The 19997-nt window shown below is 40.0% G+C and overlaps 1 protein-coding gene across 6 annotated transcripts in view; it reads right to left on the bottom strand.

Moving 5' to 3' along the window:
• Positions 1-19106, bottom strand: part of DCUN1D4 (defective in cullin neddylation 1 domain containing 4) — a 40731-nt gene extending 21625 nt beyond the window's left edge. The window contains exons 1-5 of one of the 6 annotated variants that reach the window (XM_066548441.1): positions 18995-19106; positions 9560-9630; positions 8577-8616; positions 2823-2852; positions 1419-1533 (exon numbers count right to left, since the gene is read on the bottom strand). In XM_066548441.1, the coding sequence (XP_066404538.1) occupies positions 1419-1533; positions 2823-2852; positions 8577-8616; positions 9560-9630; positions 18995-19019 (281 nt within the window). In that variant the 5' untranslated portion in view covers positions 19020-19106. Of the gene's footprint in view, positions 1-1418; positions 1534-2822; positions 2853-8576; positions 8617-9559; positions 9631-17817; positions 17836-18994 lie in introns of those variants that run through there. The other 5 variants (XM_066548442.1, XM_066548443.1, XM_066548445.1 and 2 more) reach the window with 5 other exon arrangements.
• Between the last annotated feature and the right edge of the window lie 891 nt (positions 19107-19997).

The following is a 19997-nucleotide window of genomic DNA, read 5'->3' on the forward strand; positions in this document are numbered from 1 at the left end:
GCAAAAAATCAGGTTTTTATAATTTTCTTATGTAATTACACAAATCAGTATTTCTTACTTACATGCAAGCTTACTTTTTAGGGGGTTGCTTTTTTCTATCATCAGTGTCTTGGCTAAGGTAGGTAGAGCTCAGTTTTATGAACCCCTCTATATCCTACAAAGGGTCTGTCCTTGTATTGCTTCCACATTGTATGCCTATCTGTGAATAACCTGTAATGCCCTCTATCAACTATTTACCTTTTATATTTCATTATTTCTGAAAAGGAACAAAAAATATTAAGGACATGAACAGCTTTTTTGTTCTAGTTAGTGTTACAATGCAATGAAAGAGAGAGTTGAAATCTCTTTCTTCTGCATCAAGAGATCATTTAATAAATTCCAGTGCAGTTACACTTGTGCAACCCTATTAAACACAATGGAGTTATAGGGGCATGACCAGAGGCTTAATTTGGCTACCAGTATTTTTCTTACTCATGCTAGATTATAAAAAGGAGAGAACCTAGCCTGATTTCAGGCTGACAGTTTGGAGAAAAATGCCTCTTTTAACCTCCCTGAAGGTACTTGCCATGGAAGCGTGTGTTTTCTGGGACGTCCGTAACACATGAGTATAACAGAGCTCAAATTCTACTGATTGATGCAGTGCCAAGCAAACTTTCTAGTTGTATAAGCCACTTTTCAACATCAGAGCAGTCCTGTATCTATCATGCAGGAGTGTGCAGTTCTATACAGCCTCAAGTTCTGAATTTAGTCCACATAAATAGTGATTTTTGCACACCCTGAGCACATTCAATGCTTTCTGAATGACTCACTACACATACTGGAAATCCAGCACTTGCAGAGGTCTCAGCTATCCAATACTTCATGCCAAGAGAATACACTGTTCATGCACTCTCTTTAACCTGTTTGGCTTCTGCTGTCCAGTGAGAAGCCCCTCAATAACTGCTGAACTACTGGCTGTCACCTTACCTGGGCAATTTCCCTTCTATGTTCAGTATCAATCACAACGTAACAGGGAGAGACTAGCAAGATTTTAAGAGCTGAGTGGACTATAACTACATTCACTTTTTTGACAGGCTAGAGATTGATAATAGCCAATCCAGACCTTATGCATGTACATGAGAAAATAGTACTGTATCTCTTAGAAGTTGGTTTTGAACAAACAAGTACATATCTTCATAGCTGGCAACTAGAGCAAGGAAAAGTTCCCTACATGCTTCTTGTATGTCTAGAGAAAGGTGAGATGCAAACTGAATCTACATATACTTATCAATATCCCACAGTTCAATCACCAGCTATGGTTCCACATTGAGAAACCAAGTAAATTTCAATATTATTTCCATTAGTATTTAAACACATGATATATCAGCTCTTCAACTTTAGATATTCCATCAGTCTTAGCTCATGGTAAGATGACATACCCATCATGTCTACTTTTCTTAGCAGATAAATCATCTCCTGCTGCAGGTCTCCTCTTTTTCCTTGGAGGCATCACTTTACTAAAGCAGTCTGATGAACTGCAAGACCGAAGACTTCCTACAGAGGGAATTAAAAACACCAGCACAAAGAAATGAAACTGTTGCAGACCAGTTAAACTGTGTCCACTAATAGGCATATTACAAAGGAAAGGGAAGGCAGTTAGGGGATTTAAAAATTAAAAAAGAAACAGTCTCCTTTCAATAGCAAAATCCATCTCAGCTTTACATGGTTTCCTATGACCAGATTTCCATTAAGGTCAAAAGTACTATAGCAAAATGCACAGTAGCACTGGCATTACTCCAGTCTAACAGCAGTCAAGAACTGACACTATCCTAAAGACGTATTTCGGTCCTCAAAAAGTCATCCTTATTTTTAGTCTTTTATTCAAATCACACGTTCTAAGAGTTGATCATTGCTTTTTGAAATACAGATGTGAGTGAACACCTACCTCTAGAAAACAGAACTTTATTTTCAAGCCTCAAGTTTTTTGTTAGACAGAGAGCAAGAGGTAGGAAAGGTTTTGTTTGTTCTTTGGTGAGAGGGTTTTTTTCAGGTTTTTTGGAAGGTTTTTTGTTTTGTTTTGCAGGGACAGGTAGAGACAGTCAGCAAACACCAGGGAAAGAAATAAGTGGCTGGCTGTATTATTTGCACTGAACAGTTCTCAAAAAATGAAGGTCCCCAAATAGGAAATAGCCAATTCAAGACACTGATGACAATCAGGTGGCAGTCTTTCCATCCCCTTCTCTCAGCTACATACTCCTGTCTCTGGTAACTCTTCCGTGTGCCAATCCAGCTCACCAAACCTGTACATAATTAACCAAGGAAAAAAGAATAACAACTTTCTGTACATTAGCACAAGAAAGAGCACAGGACCAGCCCTTTTGACCACAGAAAGTCATTAAATTGCTTTTGCTGCCTCATGAAAACAGTAGGCTAACATCCAGGCACAATTTTGTCCTACTTTCATGTGCTGAAGACCACAGTGACACCTGAGAAAGGTGCGTGTAAGAGCAGCTCCAAGAGCTATCACACCTCTAAGTGTTACACAGAGAATTTGAAAAGAAAAGGAAGAGAGAAGTGAGGTATAAAAATCCAGACATAAAGCGATGCCAAAGAAATTTGCAAGAAAACATTAAGAACTCCAGCATTCCTAAGCTATCTTCTCTTTGCTACAACAGCATCCAAGTTTAGCTACGCTCAATCAAGATGCCCACAAAATCTTTTATCATACAAAATCACAGCACAGAAGCAAGCAATAAAACTTTGACTGCTTTTTGACACCAAGGGAACAGACTGAAATCAGAGGCCCAATTCCCAACAAACACTGACAGCAATCTTTTGCTTACCTATTCTTCGAATCTTTGAAAGGCTCTCTCCTGTTATAGGAGAAACACATGTAAGGAACCTTCGAGCCTCACAGGCTTTGCTACATGTACATTATTTAAACATGCATGGAAATTCTAACCCATAAGAAAGTACATATTTCTCTAGTATTATGTTCATATTTCTCTAGTATTACGTAAGATGTTCAACCCAATTTTTACACCAAGATGAACTAATCTGGTTTCAACTAATAAAGTTTTTGCACTAAGTATGCCTTCTTTGGTCTTATCTTTATATTCATTTCTATCTATTAAGAAGAAAATTAATCTCTCTAGTTCAAGAAATACTCTCCAATTAAAAAAATTCTTCCTATTTATTCTTTTTTTTAACCCTAAAACTCCCTCCCCATTATTATCCTGGGAGAGTATTACTGTCTGGCCATACACTGTCTTTTTGAAAGAGAATTAACAGAATTGTAAATTCAAATTACAATTTAACTAATCATCAAAAAACTTGCAAGTATTGTGGTCCATAAACTATTACCACAAAAAAAATCGTAATGGCTGTGTCAGAAGAACTTCTAGAAGCCCTGTCCAGAACACATTACAAAAGGAAATTAGTGACAATAGTATTGATTTTCTCCTCAACAATATGAGATATATTTGAAACAGGTAAGCCAGAGACCATAAAAAACTCAAGAGTACACCCAAGGCATTTTACAAATTAAACAAACTAAGGAACCTGTCCTGCTGAATGTCATTTGTTCCATCTAGTTATGCCTGCACATTAATGATACTGAAAAACTCTACTCTCAAAAGTTATTGAATCTGCAATACTTTATCTTTCAGATCAAATTTCTGAAGACTCTGCCAGTAAGTATTTTTTGAAAGCCTACACAGACTAAAAACACCTAAGATGACAGCAGAACTCAACAGATGGCTAGAAAGAGCCAACAGACTTAAGACACACACTGAACTTAATAAATGAAAATGTGATAGTCAACACCTCTTTTTGGTAAATATGCATTTACTTAAGTATAACCTGTAGCTATCTCATTCCTTTGAGAGCAAATAGATTGCTTTTAAGTGTCTTTCTTTTAAAAAAGTAAAAATCCATTAGTGATGGACACAGGCATTGGATGCTGGTAAAATGCAAGAAAAAAATAGACATCCCCCTCACCCCCCACAAATTTGTGCAGTTTACTGGTCAGTTGATTGTGAAAAGAAATATGCAAGGCCTCTGTGACAAAAGAAGCAGAGCAAAAGAGAAAAAATAAATAAATAAAAGTAAAATAAAGCAGTTATAGAACAGAGAAATCATTTTGTCAGACCTGCAACCCCATACAAACCAAAGAACTTAACTCAAGAATTCCTGCTTGGACTTTTTGCCTCCTTAAACGATAGGATGTTTTTAAGAAGATTGGTGAACTTGTTTTAAAGGCTTAAACTGATCACAATTCACTACACAACCCAATTTCTCTAATGACTCCTATGAAAAACTTGTATCCTTTTTGGTTTGAATGTATCTAGTTGCAGCTCTCAAAGGCACAGAAAAGGGAAGAAAAGAGACAGCTCAGAAATTGGTAGGTTTAAATGCACACATACACTGCCCTCACACACTGACAGCTGACAGCACACAGACACCAGGTGGACATATTGTAAATGCTTTCCAAGACTTAACATCTTAATAACTGGGGTTTGGAGCAAGTCTTCACTAGACTTTAGCTTTTGAATAATCTCTAAACTACTATAAAACACAGTGTAAGGATTTTACTTTCAAAGCATTTATTTTGTTACTAAAATTGGTGTATTAAATTTGAAGGGCAGTTATAATTTCTTTGAAGGGCAGAATATTTATTTCATTTTCATTAAAGCTAAAAAATATCAAATTGGGTTTTTTTACTTTGAACTCCTGCAATTTCTTAATTTACAGTACAGCTCACTAAATAGCAATATTAACCTTTCCTACACAGAGCTTTCTAATTCTAATGTAATTTTAGATCTAGCAGTGCACAACTAAGTTCTCTTCCCAAAGGTCTGACCATCTGCAAACAAACATGCAGCTACCTCTGACTACATGTAAATTTGACAGAATTTTACTTACCAAGTGCAGCTTTGCTGATGTGATTATCTTCAAAGTTTCTCACTCCTAGGCCTCAACTCAAGATTGGCAGAACCCTGCTAGTTCTCCTTGGTTTTTTGACACTTGAAACTAGCATTTGCAAGGTAGATGGCTGCTGAATAGACCACCACCAGCCAAAAGCCTGTCAAGTTTAAATGCTGTTTGCCAAACATCCTATTGAATACTTCCAAATTTGCAGCAGACAAAGCTTCCAAATGGAAGTATCAATTCAAGAGCTAAAATTCACCCTAGGAAATTTAAAACAATATATAAAATAAAATCCACAAGAGAGGGACAGCCCTAGAACAGCAACAAAACCAGAATAAAAAAAAAGAAAAAAAGTCAATAAAGAAGAACTCTACAAGCTGTGTCCCTACGGAAATTATTTACAGGCATGGCACTTTCACCTTCTCTAGCTAAAGCCTGTGAGGAATCCTGCTCTTCTGATGCTTCAGTAGAAGGATGCTTCAAAGGAAAAATAATTAGAAACTGTGAATGCTGAAGCAATTGGGAAGATACAGCTGATCACTTAATAATGCAACAAAATGACCACAAGCATAGCTAACAATCATCAGACACAAGATGAGAAAGCTAAGATACTCATCAAAACAATAAACAACTTGCAATGCTGTTGCAAAAGGAAAAATCATCTTCTCTGTCTTGAATTCCACACTACAGAACTGCTCTGGACTCAAGGGGGGTTTCTTCTCTAATCTAACAAAAGAAATAACCAGCAGAGGCAAAAGCAATTTCTCCCCCTGCAAAGATACATGAGCTGCAATGAAGCCTTCTTTTTGTTGTAGAGGTTACCTCACTGTTTTAAACAAGTCAGGTGACAACAAGAAGCATACTTTTAAAGACTTTTTAGTCTGGATAAGTAAGTCACAATTTAATTACCAAATCATAACCTTAAGCTATTAACAAGCTCCTAGATTTGTAGTTATGACATAAAAACAACTATTATTTCCAATGTAAGTTTTCCAAGTTAATGCATATACATACTAAAAGAAAAAGAAATTGTTTACAGAATCTGAATGCCTGCTGTTCTTACACCTACAAACAGGTTGAAAAGGCAAAGCCCATGACACACTTGAAGTCTATCCTATTTTTCAGAGAGATATGCATACTGAATTATAGCACATGAGACTGCAGCCATTGTAGGGGACCAGAATTTTGAAACAAGATTCATCTTAGCTCTCAAGCCACTGAAGGAATTTTGAAACTGCCACTTCCCTGTAGTCCATTGGTGTTTTAGGGCCTGGTTTCAGACAGGCAATCTGGCTAATACTTAGAAAAGATACAATTTGCTTCTAAGTAATTTAGATGTCCAAGACATTTTTGTTAGCTTACAAAGAACTGCTTTGAAGTAAATGTGATATGCATTTAAAACTTAACACTATTATTAATAAATATTAATCTAAAACTAAGCTTTTTTTTAAAATAGCTTTTAGAAATCCCAATTCAATTTAGATAAGCATACATTAAGTCATCCCAAAACCAAAGTCCACAACCTAATGACAATAACCCAGATAATTTTGTCAGAAAATTAACAGCAATCTTTAAGAATAAGGCCTGAGTCAGAAGATTTAGGGTTAAAATAATCTCAGAACTATAAAAAACCTTGACATGGGTTTGGCAACATTAAAACCTTTTGCAACAGTTCTTAATCTGACTTTCAAATGAGTTCTAGACACAGAATCTTAAATTTACAGCACCTAAACAGTTTCATAAATTGTGCAACAAAATTAATAGGTCTTGACAACTTCTTACTGGAAAACAGAAGTTCCACAAGTTTAGGCACATTGAAATCAAACATTTTTCAAAGGTAACTTTATAGATTTATGCCAGTCTCTCCAAGTAAGATGTTTCAGAAGTGTCAAGTTCCATACAAAACAGAAACAGAAGACCTCACTGTACTACATTCATGAGGGCCAAAATAGCTCCTTGAATGTGTATTTGTCCTCATTTGAGTCAAATCGAACACACATTTCAACTGAACATGCCTGGAACTTATGCAAACATTTGGGCTTCATCTCTTCTCATTTCATATTTGTTTCTGGTTTGAAAGGTTTTACAGCTATTGCAAAAAAACTGCACCCTTTACTGGGATTTTGTGTCCCAACTCATTCAACAGGCACATTTACACTTTTGAAACAGCTTAATTCAAACAACAGTGTGCAGGCAATAGGATACTGGCTTTGATGAATAGTTTTGTACTGACACTGATGGTAATGTGCTCAAGCACCTTCCAATACAGGTAATGAGAGCACCAAGGCTAATTTCTTATACTTTATGACAGAAGTGCTAGGCAAGAGGTAAGACAAATCCCAAATACCTCAAGTACATCAACACATCCTGATTAGTGACAGAAGGGGACTACCTCAATGCTTCACAACAGGTCTTGGTGATCAAGAGTAAACAAAGATTATAGAACACATTTTCATACAGGAAATCAGTATGTAGCTGTTCAGTTTAGAGCACCTGGGACACATAGGAGAAAATTCCAAGTCTCCATCACAAGATGGGAGGACATCAGATCTAAATTATGGACATTGAAATCTCTGTCTTCAACTATTGGTCACAACCTCTTTTTCAGAGGCTTTTCATATACATAATGAGCTAATTTCAAGTATCAAATCACTAACCACACTGAAGGAAAGTATTTCAGAGAAGCCTTTTGTGGCAAGAGTTCAAGCATGAAACAAAGTGACCTGCTGCTGTACAGAGGAGGGTGCATAATCCCTAAGTGAGCTCTGTCCAATCCCAAGCAATGCAGTCTGTGCATCTCTTCTCATTGCTCTAGGCTAAGAGTGTGCTAGATTTGTAAGTGTGTGCCACAAATCTCCAGGAGCTGACAGCTCTCTCCACTTTGCTAAATGCTCAAGGTAACATCAGCAAATATAGCCATCACCTCAGGACAGTGAAAAAGCTTTGAGTCAGATGGTAGGACTGACATGGTTAGTTTTAAAGAATAGTCTGCTGAGTGAGTAATCAAGGCTTGAAGGCAGTGCAAGAGGTAAGAACCCTTGCAAAACATCAAGTCACAAAGCTCAAATGCTGACAAATCAAGAATGACAGGAAGCTGGTACCAGGCACCTGAGAAGAAGGTCTCAAAAAATGGTGACACTTCATGGAACAAAACACAGATATGAACTCAAAAATAGATAGTACTCAGACACTGACTGAAAAGCTGCACAAGAAACAGAAATAACCTGCATCAGAATGAGTCAAGAAAAAAGCTGGTTGTTTGGAGCACAGCATTTAAACTCAGTCACAGGTATCACAACAGCCAGATGAGGTTTTGCTTCTGCTCTGTTCTCACTAATGCTCTTTCAAGACTCAAAACACTGTAAGAACATGGATATTCTGTGGCCCATCAGGCTGAGTCCCAGGAGTGAGAGAAATTTTTTGTTAAGTCTTCTAAACTAAGAGATAGTAAAATTACAGATACTGCTGATACCTGTTCAAGTCCTTCATAATTCGGTAAATTAAAAGCACAAACACCTATTTTGAAAAAAACTAAGAAACCCAGGCACTTGTTTCCTAAAACTCCTTTAGCCTTCTAAAACATCATTTTCAGTTATGTTAGAGAGACTTGCTTAATAAAGCGTGTTTAAACTGTTTCCATCTATTTTTACTCCATCCCTATTAAATACCTGTCTGGTGATCGTCTTGACCAACGTCCTCTGTCAGATTCTGCAAGAAACAGGAATGACACAGTTAAACAAGACCGTGATCGTCATTCTTCTGTACCATTTTAAACTTTTACTCGATAGTAATATTCATCCTAATTACTTAAGGATCATCTGCCTAAGATTGTAGACTTTGTGTTTTCAGCTCATATTTACCTAAAAAGTTACATTTGCACATTTATCTAAAAAGTTCAAGTAAATTGAATTTGATAAATATTTTTGAGGTTTTTTCAATCAAAAACATATCAAATTATTTCAAGAGTGGAAATAATTACCCATCAGGTGGGGAATTGGCATTATTTTACTGAATAATTCCTCCAATAAATGCAGCATTAGAAAGACTGAATTTACCACTTAGCACAGAATTGACTTTGCTTAAGGATAAACATACATATCTGTTCTAAAGCAAACTGATTAAAAACCATCTGAAACCTTGGAAAAGAATTTACCCCCTTCTTCAGGCAGGGTCTTTTCCACTAAATTTACAGTGTACACATAGAAGCCGTATCACCATTTCCAGCTATGGTTGCAATAAAACAAATGTAAATACACAGCACATAAGCAGGAAGAGTCTTCACAAAAACCTTGTTTCATTTTTTGCATGGGTGTAAAAGGACAGCTTGCTCATTCAATATGTTTTCCAGAAGAACTGCAAGAAACTGGGTAACTATGATGATTACCATCACTTAATGTATCCAAGAAAGCTTCTTGTATGAGGCAACATCTAAATCCAATGTTCAAAGTTCAAACTCCACTCTGACCTCTGGAGTATAATCTTTCACCTTTTACTAATACTGCTTATCTCTTCACCATTTCAAACCCAACAGCCTTTCATACAACAAGGCAGTTATAATTTTTACAAGTGTAATCACTTAATGATTTCAATCATGAAATATTCTGGACCAAAGCCCTAGCTATTCTGCTAAGAGAAAATGGCAAGTCATTACCAGCCTATTGAGGGTGTGGTAAATCTTGTGAATATTTGCCAGTGTTGATAGATGAGAATTCAGTTGAAAATCTAGAGGGGAGAAAAAAAAAGGGTTTTAAATTTCTGATTTCCAAATGCAGCAGTCATGATCTTCCCACATTCTGGCTATTTAATAAAATCATCACAGAACTATAAACTAAAAGTAATCGCAACTTTTTCAGCACTGACATTTTCAACACTTGAGTAGAACAATTGAAATCTGCAAAAAGATATTCTATGCATGTATATTTCTTAAGACATGTATGACCCTCAGCAGAACAGAAGTATAGCTAACTATAGCTGAATAAAAAAAAATAAATTACAACATTTTTTCCCCTGATATTGGGAATCATTATAACTTCCATGTTACCCAGTCCTTCTGTTTCGTCTATTCCAAAACCAAGTTAAGTACCATGTAGCATTCTAAAATCATCAATAAAAATCCTAGTTCTTAAAAAATTCTGATTTTATTAATACACATGTACTTGCCTTTATGCTAATTTCCTTGCAAAAAATAAGTGACTAGAATACACTTGCACAGTTGAAACATGGCTTTTTAATAACAAACCAAAGGTTACAATACAGCAGTTGTTAAGACAAGAGACAAAAAAACTGATAATGAAATATTCTGACACTTCTTGGAAGAAGCCATAGCATAGATGTTAATTTTGCTTCCACACTCCAAATATAAAACACTTGAGTTAGCTTCAGTTGCTGAAGAGTGAGAAACTAATTTTTCTCTATTCTTTTGAATTCCCTATTTTTGCTAGGAATGTGGCTAGAACAAAACTGGAATGTAAGTAATTCACAAAAAAACAGCTGAGATCCAGCTAGACAGCAGGCAAACAAAAAAGAATCTCAGAAGCTGAACACAAACCAGCTGAGAGGGCTTAAAGACAGCCAACTATTACAGAGTATCTCCATTTAAACTAAAAATAAATTAGCTACCCCACTAGAACTCATGTGCCAAAACACTCTAGAGAAATGTACTGTATGATAAGCAAAGTATTCCAAGCAAACTTCTTCTATATGTGAAAAGCTTCTGTATGTGCCTAGCATCAGTACCCAGCTAATGCACTAAAGCATTTCTAATACAAGACATTTAATTTGGCTTTGCCCAGCAGCTGATGCAAGATGCAAGTAAGGTCAAAAAAATAATTCCCTTATTTCCATCCAGAGCATTTCAAAGGAAGGTTCTCAAGATACACTTAAGATGACCCAGATAAACAAGAGTCATCATTAAACATCCAACTGCCAAGTCAGTGAAGCACACAGCTATGAAGTTAACAAGTGGAACTGAAAAACTGCCTGCTCTAAGTGTACTTGTTACACACATCCCTGTGGAATTCTCTTATCACAGTGAATTTAAAAAAAATAAAAAGATACTTTTAGAAATGATTCATTTCATTTATTATGTTAGCCAGAGTATCATTTAATTAACTGCTACCTATTTCTTAACGTGTTGTCCCCAGTTCACCACAGCAATACAATTGCTCTAAGTCAGAAGCATCAGAGATGGAATTTCCAACTTCAGCTAACCTTATATATACAAAGTCAAAGACAATCTAGATCTTCTTACCAAGCCACAATAGGAAGCTCTTGAACCCTGAACAGAGTGCTAGAGTTCTTCCTGCATTAAGAGTTCAATAAAGTTCCATTTTTGCTAGTCAAACAATACTAAGCAGAACCATTCTGCAAGAAAAAAATAATCCTGAGTTTCTTGGTCAATCCTCAATTCAATATAAAGCAATGAGAAAAAAAAAAGAAGGAGAGGGGGGCAAACAGGGACGAGGACTACAGAGAACATGAAAGCCATTCTGAGGAGGGCAGGATGAAAAGATAAGATTTGATTTTTTAACAGGCAGATCAGATTAAACTTTCTGGAATATGAATTTTACAGTTTCCCTTGCTGCTTAGCCTAAAATCTACAAAGAACATGAGTGGTTAGAGAAACCAGTTATACCTGGAGGAAGAAGCTGAGAACACTAAGCAAATATTTATTTATTCTTATCTAATATTAACTTCAGATAGCACTCTTAAAATGGTTGAAAAAGTGCTCTAACATTAGGATTATATATATAGGTATCACCTTTGAAACAAAACATTCCTAAGCACTTTAAAACACACAGTTCATGCCAGTACATTTTACATGTCCGCTGGAAATATCTGTACAATTTTAAGCTGCTGCTTCAGAAATAAGATCCATAACTATGATGGACTTAGCAGGGTTATACCAACATATTTTCCAGTTCTAATACAGGAGATATCACACCATCCACCATTTGAATGTGGAGGACCGGAGTCCAAAGTTTTTTTTCTCTCATGGGGGAAGCTTGCACAGTGTAGGGATATTACCTAAAACTGAAAACAGGTTTCTTTTACAGTTATAAAAGCAAATACAAGGAGCACCCATTAAGTTAGGGAAGGTAAATTACAGTCTGAGAAATTAGCAAAAATAGCACTGATCAACAGTGGTCAAGATGGCAAGCAACTGGACAGCAGGTTGCAAATGTATTCTTTAGGGACACACTCTCTCCCCTCCACTTCCCAAACTTTCCACATATGCTTATGCATCCTCCAAAGTTGTGCCTGCTGATCCCCTTCTTGGTCAGCCCACTACGCTTGGAATCTAATCTACAGAATAAATAAACAAACCCTGCCATCCCAGTGCTCTGAATCAGATCACCAAGGAGCTGCAACACAAGCTGAGTTAGAGGAAGAAACAGGAAAGGTCTTCTGAAGTGGGAGCACAACAGCAGCAATGTGTTTCATTAATCCACCTGTCTCTCCCAGTGCCAGCACGAGAGGAACAACACATCACAGGAAGCTGCATGCTCCACAGCTGGTTGGATGAGCCTGACACAAATAATGCCACCACATGTGAAGCTATTTTTCACCTAATGACAAGAGTTTCAAAGCACATGAATTGGTCTGAATTCTTTTTTTTTCCTACAGAAACTGCATCCAGCTCTGGGGTCCTCAGCACAGGAAAGACATGGACCTGCTGGAGAAAGGTCACAAAGGACAACTGGAGGAACACCTAACCCATGAAGAAGGGCTGAGAGCTAGGCTTGTTCAGTGGGGAGAACAGAAGACTCCAGGGAGATCTCATAGCACTTTAAGTGCACTTACAGTACTTTAAGGGGACTTTCAAGAAAGTGGAGAGGGACTTTCCAGAAGAACACGTAGTGACAGGACAAGGAGGAATGCCTGCAAAATGACAGTGGGTTTAGATTAGATATTAGTAAGAAATTCTTTACTGTGAGGGTGGTGAGACAGTAGCACAGGCTGTCCAAAGAAGCTGTGGATGCCCCAAGCCTGAAGTGTGAGGCTGGATGGGGCTCTGAGCAACCTGGTCCTGGTAGAAGGTACTGGTGCCCATGGCAGGGGCATTGGAACTAGATTATCTTTCAGGTCCCCTCCAATTCCAGCCATTCTAGGATTCTGACAGAACACACAGTTCATTGACCTCAAATCAGAAAAAGGAAATCTGCTTGCTTTGTAAATAGTGACAGATGATATGTGGAAAGTTTGCTATGACTTTAAGGGGTATATGTCAAACAAGCATATGTATTCTGTTGATTAAATTAGTTTTCATGCAAAAGGTAGCTGATCATCAGTGAGGTCTGAAGCAATGAAAATTCCAGATGGCATTAAATACTTTGCAGTAATTCAGTATGCAATGGCTAAAAAAAAAAAAAATTTGAGTAAAATAATTGCAAATCCAGAACCCAGAAAGGAAAGAAATGACAGAGACAACCTAGTTTAATGGAATTTAAACATTGTCTACAGTCTGTGATTAACACAATGTTAAGAGTTAAAGGCTGGGTTAGTCAATTATATACGATTCAAAATTAAAAAGAAAATAGTTCAAAAGTAATTTTTAGAATATTATAGGTTAAGGTTTAAACTATGGACCTGAGAATTACAGAGAGGTTAAAGAAACAAAAGTTACCTGGGCTTGCTTCCATAACAAACTAGAGAAAAAACATTCTACACCCTCTCATTAATGCACACATGAAATACAATACAGAAAACCAAAAAACTCAATGTATCTTAAGTATAAGCAAAGTATACAGGTAAACAAGACTCAAATACTCTACTATCCTATCTGAAATGAAAAAAATTTAGAGATCAAATCCCAATTTTTTTTTTATCAGAAGGAGCAATGTGTTGCCAAACTAATTAAATGAACATCTGAAAACCAAGGGGGGAAAAAAAAGTACCTGCTGTGGAAATTTAAAGTTTGGACAAAACACAGCTACAAGGTGCAGTAAAATCTATTAAAAACCTAGTAAGAAATTAACAATAGTAGTAAACTAGATCAGCTGACTCCAAGTTTCTTTTAAAAGCTGCTATTTTTTTTAAGCAAATAGAAAATCTATACAAAATCTCACTTTAACAGTAGGTCTAAAATAGTTATCCCAAATTAATATGCCATATATACAATATTAAAATTTAAATATAGAAGTAGCAGTAGTAATAACATAGTAGTAATTCTTATTACTGCTAAAATACAGCTGTAAACTTCTCAGAAAAAAAAATTAACAGAAAACACATCAGGCAAATTCATATCTAAAAATTAAAATAGCACACTTAGGCTTTTATTCAATTGTTTTCCTTGCTTTCAAGTAACAGAGATAGAAAAAAAACTTGTAGTAGCACTGGCAATAATAGCTCAAAGTTCTGTTGTCTGAGTTAGCTTTAAATAAACTTTACTTACTCAAAAAAGAATCATTTAATCTTCTACAAAATATACTATTTTATAGTCTGTAGTCTACTTATGGAATTATCCTAACAGCAATACAATTTATATTGATTAATGATGAATTGATTAATGATCAGATCTGAAACCTACATTTGCTGAAAGCCCTCAACGTTCATGTCCAAGAAGCAAAATTTTTGCATTCATTACTAATTACAGAAGGCAAAAGAAAAATGTACATCAGTCTTATTTACACAAAAACTTAACAACACACCTGAAGACTGAGAATCCCAAACTGCAGTACACAGCAGATAGGAGCTGACTCTGCATTCCTGTCAAAGACAGGATTAAAAATCTATTTCCAGTGTGTCTGTAGCTGCATCCCTGCAGGCAGTGACACCCTCTACCAGGGCCACCCTGCAGAAGAATCCTTTCTCCCAGTCCATCATGGGACAACAAGCCTTGGGTCAAGGGAGGCAGAGAACAGGCATGAAAAGCAGGGTCTCCCTTGATTTGGTGTGGTCAAATAAAGAGCATGATTCAGAAAGTATGGAAAACAGAAGTGAATTCCAGCTTGGAAAGCAAGGACAGGCATTTAGATGGGATGATCCAAGCTATCTGGAGGAGCATAAGGACCTAGCCATTAAAGCTGAAGACAGGATACTGCAGAATGTTTCTCCTGCCTGCCTGCACCCAGAACTGCACCAAGCTCAGAGCTACTGCTGACACCAGCAGTATCCAAAACCCACAGTTGCAAATTTGTGTAAATTTTGCAAACACAACAGCCTAAAATGTTCTGAAGCAAAACACAGTCTGACTTAAGCCAGTAAATAAAAAACCCTACAGAAAACCCAAACCCAAGGAAAAAAATACAGTAGGAGTTACTAAACGTACTCTAAAATAATTTAAAAGTAAACATTCACATTCAACTCTTAACATTCGGTATTACCACTCAGAATGACTACCTCAACAAAATATTTTAAGGTCACTGCATGCTACATGGATAGGAAAAAGCATAATTCTTTTTTGCCCCCATAGGAACAAATCTTTATTCTACCTACGTGTTTTTGGAGTATCCTAATCTGAAGGCTTGTTTACAAAAAGATCTACAGCAGTTTAAAGTTACTTGAGAATTTTAGAGCAATTTAAGCAGTGCAAAATTTGTGTAACTGCTACTTTAGTTTGAATACGTTTCCATTGACCTTAAATTGAACAAATAAGAGCTAGGCTAATTCTCCTATACTAAAATACAGGATAAAATACTCTGCATAACTGGCTCATGGCAGGATTTGGGTTTGCTTGGGGGGAGGTGATTTTGGTTGGGTGTTTTGTGCTATATATAGCAAAGACCTAACACTAAGTGGGTTTCTGGTGCAAAACATCTGCTTCCATTGATGGCAAGTGTTCATCCAGTCTAATACTTATTCTACCATCAGATTAATTCAAACAAGTGTCAGTGAGCTAGTTTTGCATCACTGGCTGCCACTGAGAGCTGTTTGCAAGCATTACTCTTAACTTCATGCCAGGTGTCACCTGGCACTCTACAAAGGGCATAAAGCTAATACAAACTTTGTATCTTGTGCTCTAGCTAATTCAGCAGAAATGCAACCCTGTCAAGCACCTGCTACAGGGTATCCAGCACCGTGCACATCTGGAATGTGGCTCAGGATGGAGCTGCAATAGCCTAGAAACAGCTATGCCAGTCAAAGGCATCACTGTCCCAGCTGCTTGCTTCTTCCTCCCTGCCAAAATTTACTGACCCCACAGCCTGCCAGCAGCACAGGCCATGGCCACATTCCCTAACCCACTTCAGGCAAGAAATCAACCTGTCAGTTCAGACAACTTAAGTAAGAGGCAAGAGCTAACCCAGGTACATTTGACTGAGTGGATTAGAGTGCTCCTACAAACCACTTTATTAACAGAGCAAGGGAAGCAGTCCTCTTTAGCTAATGAGCAGTAATGAGCAGCTGAGCAGACCCAGTCCCACAGTCTATGCAGCGACACATCTGCATCAAGTGTGCCACACCAGTCAGTTCCCCAGCATGAGCTAAAGCCTTGCAGCTCTAACTCTATATAAATATATATAACCATCTACATACACACAATTTTATATGTATATACACACGCCCCCCACTGAATGAACTGGTAGTTGTTTCCATCTCTTTATGAGCCAAAAGTAAAAATTCTGTTTAACATCAGACCATGATTGTAAATAAAACAATTTAATTGGAGAGTACAACAAAAATGCTGGCACATATAAATTAAGGGTTCTGCTTCAAGCCCCTGTTAAGTAGTCTTACTTCTTGTAGAAGAAATAACCACACTATTAAATGCTCTAATATTTAGGCTGGATACAAGAGATGAACACTTTCACAGGATGTACTGTACTTCCTAATGCTATGCTTTTTGGCAAGCACAAGACAGACAAATTAAGCGAGTTATCTTCTTCTGCTTGAAGACACAAACAAAACTAAGAACTAATGCTTTGAAAAAGCCCAAAGTCTTTGCTTTCAGTACCTGCAAAGAAAGTGTGGGAGGAGGGGAATTAAAGAAAACACAGGATGAATAATTCACTAAGAGCACAAAAAGTACTCAGACAAAAATAAATTTAAATGAAGTGCTGCAATTACACAAATAAGAGCTCATCCTGATACAACAGAATGAAGAGAAGCAGTAAAACAAAACTTTACCTGCCTAATTCAACCTTTTACATGGTCTTATACAGAGAAGGCTTTTCCAATTATAGCTACAGGAGCTACAAGAAACTTTTAAGCAAGCATCTTCAATAGATAAAAGCAAAGTTGATTTCCTCATATAAAGGTGTGTATTCAGAAACTAAAACTGAGACTGAGCAAAAACATATTAATGGAGTTTATAGCATAAGAACAGAAAAGGATCTAAGAAGGATCAAAAAGGTGGCTCAAAATAAACCTTCAGTCAAGAGACTACCATAAGCCAGGTTCTGTATGTGCAAAACTATGCTATGAACACTTCTTGCTTCAAGAAGAAGTGCTCATTTAGATCATCAAAAAAAACCCAACCACTATGAAGCTACAGATAATAAAATTACTTAATTTAGGAAAAAATATCTATTTAAAATAACACATATGCAATTAAAAACAAAAATTGAGGCACAAGATTCAATAACTCCAGAGCACATTGTTAATGAAAAGCCAGTAACAGCTGAAGGCTGAGGAAGACTACTCTTACTGGTTTTTTGAAGACAAGTTAAAATTTAAAAAAATTAAAAATCACTGTGTCGCCAAATCATCCTACATGAGGGAGCCCTGGAATATTTGTAATTTCAATTTATGCATGCATATAATGAGGACCTGCATTTTTTTTGACAGGACATATGACAAAAGACACTGAACAGAAGGCATTTTCTAGAATAATTATCCTTCTATTTCTGAGGCAATCATTCCTGCTTTAATGGCAGCCTTCACCACCAACACATAATGACCCCTAAATACAAAGGTAAAATAAACCAGAACCACTAAAAATGATATAACCGTACGATTTAGAGCCTTTACCAGGCTGCCCCTGTACGAGATCTCATTCTGAGCGACACAGGAGGATTCAAGAAAATCCAGGCATTATGCAGCATTTCTTTCCCGCACTGCTTTCCGGACTTTGTCCAAAAGTCGGACTATCATTCACTAACGCACGATCAAAGCTTCAATTTTCATTATCTTTCCCACAAGCAAGTTCTACAGTAATAAAGCATCTCAGAGCTGCAAATCCTTTCGCAGTGAGAACACGTTCCTGGGAGGTTTCAGAGGCACGCCGCTGAGAAGGACAGCTTTGTGCTCGGGACGACCGCCAGGTCTCTGCAGCGGACGGTGCCTATCCCTGAACCCCGGCCACCCCACGGCCACGCCGATGCGTGACCCCCTGCACCGTGCAACCCGCCTACAGCAGGCGGTCCCTGCTGCTCGGAACGCGCAGCCAGAAACTCGATTGCGGAGACAAAGCCCTCGCTCCGCTCCTCCAGAACAGGCGGCGCGATGCCCCCGCGCTGCCCAGGGCGGGCGGGGACGGCCCGGCCGGCCGGGGGTCCGCGGGGCGGGGGCAGCGCGCCGCCGCAGGGCCCGCTGGGAGTTGTAGTCCGCCAGGCCGCTTCCCGCCACCCCCGTTGCGTCGGGCCGCCGCCGCAGGGACTTCACCTCCCACCATGCGCCGCGGCTCCAGTCCCCCGCACAAGCAGCCCGGTTCTCCCGCACCGGCCCGGCGGAACCCGCTGAATTCACCCCCGTCCGTCTTCCCTTACACACGCAGCTCCGCGGCCCGCGCTCCCCTTTGCAATCCCGGCTCTCTCACAGCCGGCCACGAGGGCCGGCCGCAGCCTCACCCGCTCACCAGCTGGGATGGGCAAACTGCGTCACACCCTCTGAGCGCCCCCGGCCCTCTCCGGTGCTGCTGTCCCCGCCCGCTCCCGCCCCCGCCACCCGGGAGAGCGCGCTGAGGGCCGCGGGGCTCCCTCTGACCCGTGGGGACCCCACCGCCAGGCACGCACACACCGCCCCGCTCCGCGGCGGTCCCGCACCCGCGGGCCTGAACCCTTCCCCGGCATCGGGAGTCCCGGTGGCGCGCTCGGCCAAGCCTCACGGCTCAGGGGCAAGAGAAGCCGCCTCCAGCCGGGCGGTTCTTTCGGTCGGACAGCGGGGCGAGCGGCGGGCCCGGGCCCGGCCCGGCCGCGGCGCTACTCACTGACAGCGGCGGCATCCGAGTGCATTTTCGTGCAGCGCTGCACACGCTGCCGGCCCGGCCCGGCTCCTGCCCTGCTCCCAATCCAGAGCCTGGGCACGGACACCCCCGCCCCGCCCACCGCCCGCGCCCATTGGCCCGCGCTGCCGGGGGACGCGGCGAGTCTCGCCCTCTTACTGGGTGAGGTTGCTGCCACTCTTCTCCCGCCTGCCCCGCACCTCCGCCCCGGCCTCCCATTGGGCAGAAGGCCGAGCCGGCCACGCCCCTCTCTACTCTGACTGGGCTCTGGCGCTGCCAGTTTTTCCCGGCCTTTAAAGCGCGTGCAAAGAGCACCACTTTGTGTCACCCGCGGCGCTGATTGGCTATGGGGACCAAGGGCCGCGCCCATGCACTGATGCTATTGGCTGAGCTAGAGAAGAGGGCGTGGCCTGTGAGGCTGCCCCGTCCTCCAGGGCCGCGGGCGGGGAGGGCCCGGGTCGGGGGGGCCGGACTGCGGCACTTTCCCTCTGCTCAGTGATCCCCGCGCGGTGCGGCTAAATGGCCGGTTAGCCTGGAACGATTTCCTTATTTCTTCCATCTCCCTCTTCCAAGGGAGAAAAATTGCAAGCTGGCAACGCCAGTCGAACGCACACAAGTGTCAGGTCAACATTACAGCAGCGGCAGGGTGGGCTGTGGGCATACCTGGGGCCACCAGCGGTGCTCCGTGCGGGACGATGGTATTGTTCTCCATCCTGGAAATGTACTGCATGGAGCCTCCCTCCCTCCTTTCCCTGCCCTTGCAGGACGAGGGCTCCATCCCCGAGCCCGGGTGGAAGGCTCCCTCTCGGTCATTGCTGCTCGGCCTGCGAGCGCAGCATCCCGGGGCGGTCCGGGGTAAATCCGGCCCCGGCACCTCCCGCCGCTGAAACACTGATGCTAGAGACTGCTAGAGTAGCGTCTGTGCTCAGTGCAGGATTAGAAAGAACTGAGTAATGAAAAAACCTTTCCGCTAAAAGGTTAAGTTAAA

This window comes from Molothrus aeneus, chromosome 4 (assembly GCF_037042795.1).
Source record: "Molothrus aeneus isolate 106 chromosome 4, BPBGC_Maene_1.0, whole genome shotgun sequence".
Lineage (NCBI taxonomy): Eukaryota > Metazoa > Chordata > Aves > Passeriformes > Icteridae > Molothrus > Molothrus aeneus.